At 55.4% G+C, this 1,997-nt stretch overlaps 1 protein-coding gene across 1 annotated transcript in view; it reads left to right on the forward strand.

Moving 5' to 3' along the window:
* The window catches only part of ZBTB12 (zinc finger and BTB domain containing 12), a 2,558-nt gene extending 567 nt beyond the window's left edge, over positions 1-1,991 (forward strand). The window contains 2 exon segments of the mRNA XM_006927096.3: positions 1-1,231; positions 1,698-1,991. The exon segment at positions 1-1,231 is cut by the window's left edge and continues 18 nt beyond it. Coding sequence (XP_006927158.1) covers positions 1-1,172 — 1,172 coding nt within the window. The 3' untranslated portion in view covers positions 1,173-1,231; positions 1,698-1,991.
* The last annotated feature ends 6 nt before the right edge of the window (positions 1,992-1,997 follow it).

Below are 1,997 nucleotides of genomic sequence, written 5' to 3' on the forward strand. Positions count from 1 at the left end.
TGCAGGTGTCACTGATGCACAGTGCACGCATAGTAGCCGACCTGCTCCTCTCCTGTTACACGGGTGCCCTGGAATTCGCCGTCAGGGACATCGTTAACTACCTGACAGCCGCCTCCTACCTGCAGATGGAGCACGTGGTAGAGAAATGCCGGAACGCCCTCAGCCAGTTCATCGAGCCCAAAATAGGCCTCAAAGAGGATGGGGTCAGCGATCCCAGCCTTGTGAGCAGTGTCAGTGCCACCAAATCCCTCCTCCCTCCTGCCAGGACCCCAAAGCCAGCCCCCAAACCTCCACCCCCACCTCCTCTACCCCCTCCGCTCCTGAGGCCTGTGAAGCTGGAGTTCCCGCTGGATGAAGACCTGGAGCTGAAGGCCGAGGAAGAGGATGAGGATGAGGACGAGGATGTATCTGACATCTGCATTGTCAAAGTGGAGTCGGCCCTGGAGGTGGCACACCGGCTGAAACCTCCTGGAGGCCTGGGAGGAGGTCTAGGCATTGGAGGCTCTGTGGGCAGCCACTTGGGGGAGCTAGCCCAGAGCAGCGTGCCCCCCAGCACTGTGGCCCCACCGCAGGGTGTGGTGAAAGCCTGCTACAGCCTGTCTGAGGACGCAGAAGGGGAGGGCCTGCTGTTGATCCCTGGGGGCCGAGCCAGCGTTGGGGCCACCTCAGGCCTAGTGGAGGCAGCAGCAGTGGCCATGGCTGCCCGGGGGGCGGGGGGCAGTCTGGGGGCTGGGGGCAGCCGGGGCCCCCTGCCAGGGGGCTTCTCCACTGCAAACCCCCTTAAGAACATCAAGTGCACAAAGTGCCCGGAAGTATTCCAAGGCGTAGAGAAGCTGGTCTTCCACATGCGGGCACAGCATTTCATCTTCATGTGCCCACGCTGCGGCAAGCAGTTCAACCACAGCAGCAACCTCAACCGCCACATGAATGTACACCGTGGCGTCAAGTCGCACTCTTGTGGCATCTGCGGCAAGTGCTTCACACAGAAGTCCACGCTGCACGACCACCTAAACCTTCACTCAGGAGCAAGGCCCTATCGGTGCTCCTACTGCGACGTGCGCTTCGCCCACAAGCCTGCCATTAGGCGGCACCTCAAGGAGCAGCACGGCAAGACCACGGCTGAGAATGTGCTGGAAGCCAGTGTGGCTGAGATCAACGTCCTCATCCGCTAGCGTTAGCGGGGCAGGCGCTGGGTCCCTGGGCTGGGTGGGAAGGGGACTCCCTGGCCCAGGAATTATTGAATCCCAGAAAATAAAGGGGGAACAGGTCTTGCATGCTGGAGGAATGGGACTGTGAGTGTAAGGCTCAGAAATTCTAGGGAGAACAAATAAGGTGGCAGGTAAGAGAACATGGGGGGTGAGCATCCTGGGTAGATACTGGGAAGTGGGGTCTAATAGCAAGAACAAGAAGTAGTGGGGGTGGGGGTAGGGCACGTAGCCGAAAAGACACAAGAAGGGCTGATTGGGGGGGGAGGGGGAGTAGAGACATACAGTATTTTTAAAAAAAAAAAAATATTTTTTAGGCTTTTCTGGAGTCCTGGGTTTTAGTTTTTCTGCTTTTGTTTTCCACAAAATAAAAAATAATAATAAAAAAATTTTTAATTATACACTGGTAATTGCGTGTAAATAACTGACGCACCCTAGACAGTCTCTTATTTGCTCTATACCCGGAGGTCGCAGTTCATGTCCCTGGCCCAGGAGGGGGTGGGGGTCAGGGTCAAGGACAAGCAGGTACTGTGGGGAGCCTGAGCAGACACAGATATCCTGAGGGAAGGGCCCAAGATTCCTTGAAGAAGTGATTCTGCCTCTTCAGAAGAAAAGGATAGAAAGGAAGAGGGTTCTTTGAGAAGGTCAAGAGTATATGGGGTCCCAGAGATTGTCTTTACATAAAGGTGGTAGGAGGGAAAGGGTCCTACAGAATGAGGAAAAAAAGACTGGAAAATGTTTTATTCCTGGCTAAGCCTTCCAAGGGAGAGGTCTGACACTTCCTGAGGTAGG

This window comes from Pteropus alecto, unplaced genomic scaffold (genome assembly GCF_000325575.1).
Source record: "Pteropus alecto unplaced genomic scaffold, ASM32557v1 scaffold400, whole genome shotgun sequence".
Lineage (NCBI taxonomy): Eukaryota > Metazoa > Chordata > Mammalia > Chiroptera > Pteropodidae > Pteropus > Pteropus alecto.